Source organism: Eimeria tenella, genomic scaffold (genome assembly GCF_000499545.2).
Source record: "Eimeria tenella Houghton genomic scaffold, Eth_scaff2461, whole genome shotgun sequence".
Lineage (NCBI taxonomy): Eukaryota > Apicomplexa > Conoidasida > Eucoccidiorida > Eimeriidae > Eimeria > Eimeria tenella.
The window spans coordinates 1-951 of NW_013542326.1; the positions used below are offsets into that span (position 1 = coordinate 1).

General features: G+C 51.1%; 1 protein-coding gene across 1 annotated transcript; it reads left to right on the top strand.

The window, feature by feature from the left end:
- Positions 1-133: 133 nt before the first annotated feature.
- ETH_00042550 (uncharacterized protein) lies at positions 134-469 on the top strand (the record flags this gene model as incomplete). Its single annotated transcript, XM_013375004.1, has 1 exon — positions 134-469. One exon carries the CDS (start codon positions 134-136, stop codon positions 467-469), a length of 336 nt encoding a protein of 111 aa, XP_013230458.1.
- Between the last annotated feature and the right edge of the window lie 482 nt (positions 470-951).

Below are 951 nucleotides of genomic sequence, written 5' to 3' on the forward strand. Positions count from 1 at the left end.
GCTGCAGCAGCAACAACTGCAGCAGCAGCAACTGCAGCATCAGCAACTGCAGCAACAGCCAGAGCAGCAGCAGCAGCAGCAGCAGCAGCAGCGCTTCTTTGTGACAAGGCAGCAGTTCAATTTACCGCAGCCGATGGAGCACCACCTTCAGCAGATGCCGCTGTCTGCACACCCCACGCAGCAGCTGCAGCAGCAACAGCTGCAGCAGCAACAGCTGCAGCAGCAACAGCTGCAGCAGCAGCAGCAGCGGCTGCAGCAGCAGCAGCTGCAGCAGCAGCAACTGCGACAGCAGCGTCAGCAGCAGCTGCAGCAGCAATTCCAGCAGCAGCAGCAGCTGCAGCAGCAGCAACAGGTGCAGCAACAGCTGCAGCAGCAGCTGCAGCAACTGCAGCAGCAGCAGCAAAGCAGCAGCAGCACCACTCCTCTGCGCTACTCCTTGAAGCACACATTTGGTTCTTTGTCAGTTTAAAATGAAAATAAATTTAAATTATTTAATTAATTTTATTTAAACATTTCGGAAATAAATTTAAATTAAATAATTTATTTAATTCTATTTATATTTTCTGCAAATTAGCTCGAAACGTGGCCTTGAAGCCTCAGCTCTAGGGTTTAGGGTTTAGGGTTTAGGGTTTAGGGTTTAGGGTTTAGGGTTTGGGGTTTAGGGTGCATGTTTCTAAACGCTTGGCGGGAAAGAGGGCAAAGGGCTGTCACTTCTGTGACTGCCACACGAGGGTTTAGGGTTTAGGGTTTAGAGTTTAGGGTTTAGGGTTTGCGTTTAGGGTTTGCTCCTCGGTCGCCAGCACTCGCCTGCCTTCCTCTCATCCTCCTTCTTCTCTTCCTGACGACTTTTTGGGGCATGTGAAAACCCTTAAACCCTACAATGCTGCTGCTGCTGCTTCTGCTGCTGCTGCTTCTGCTGCTGCTGCTGCTGCTGCTGCTGCTGCTGCTTGA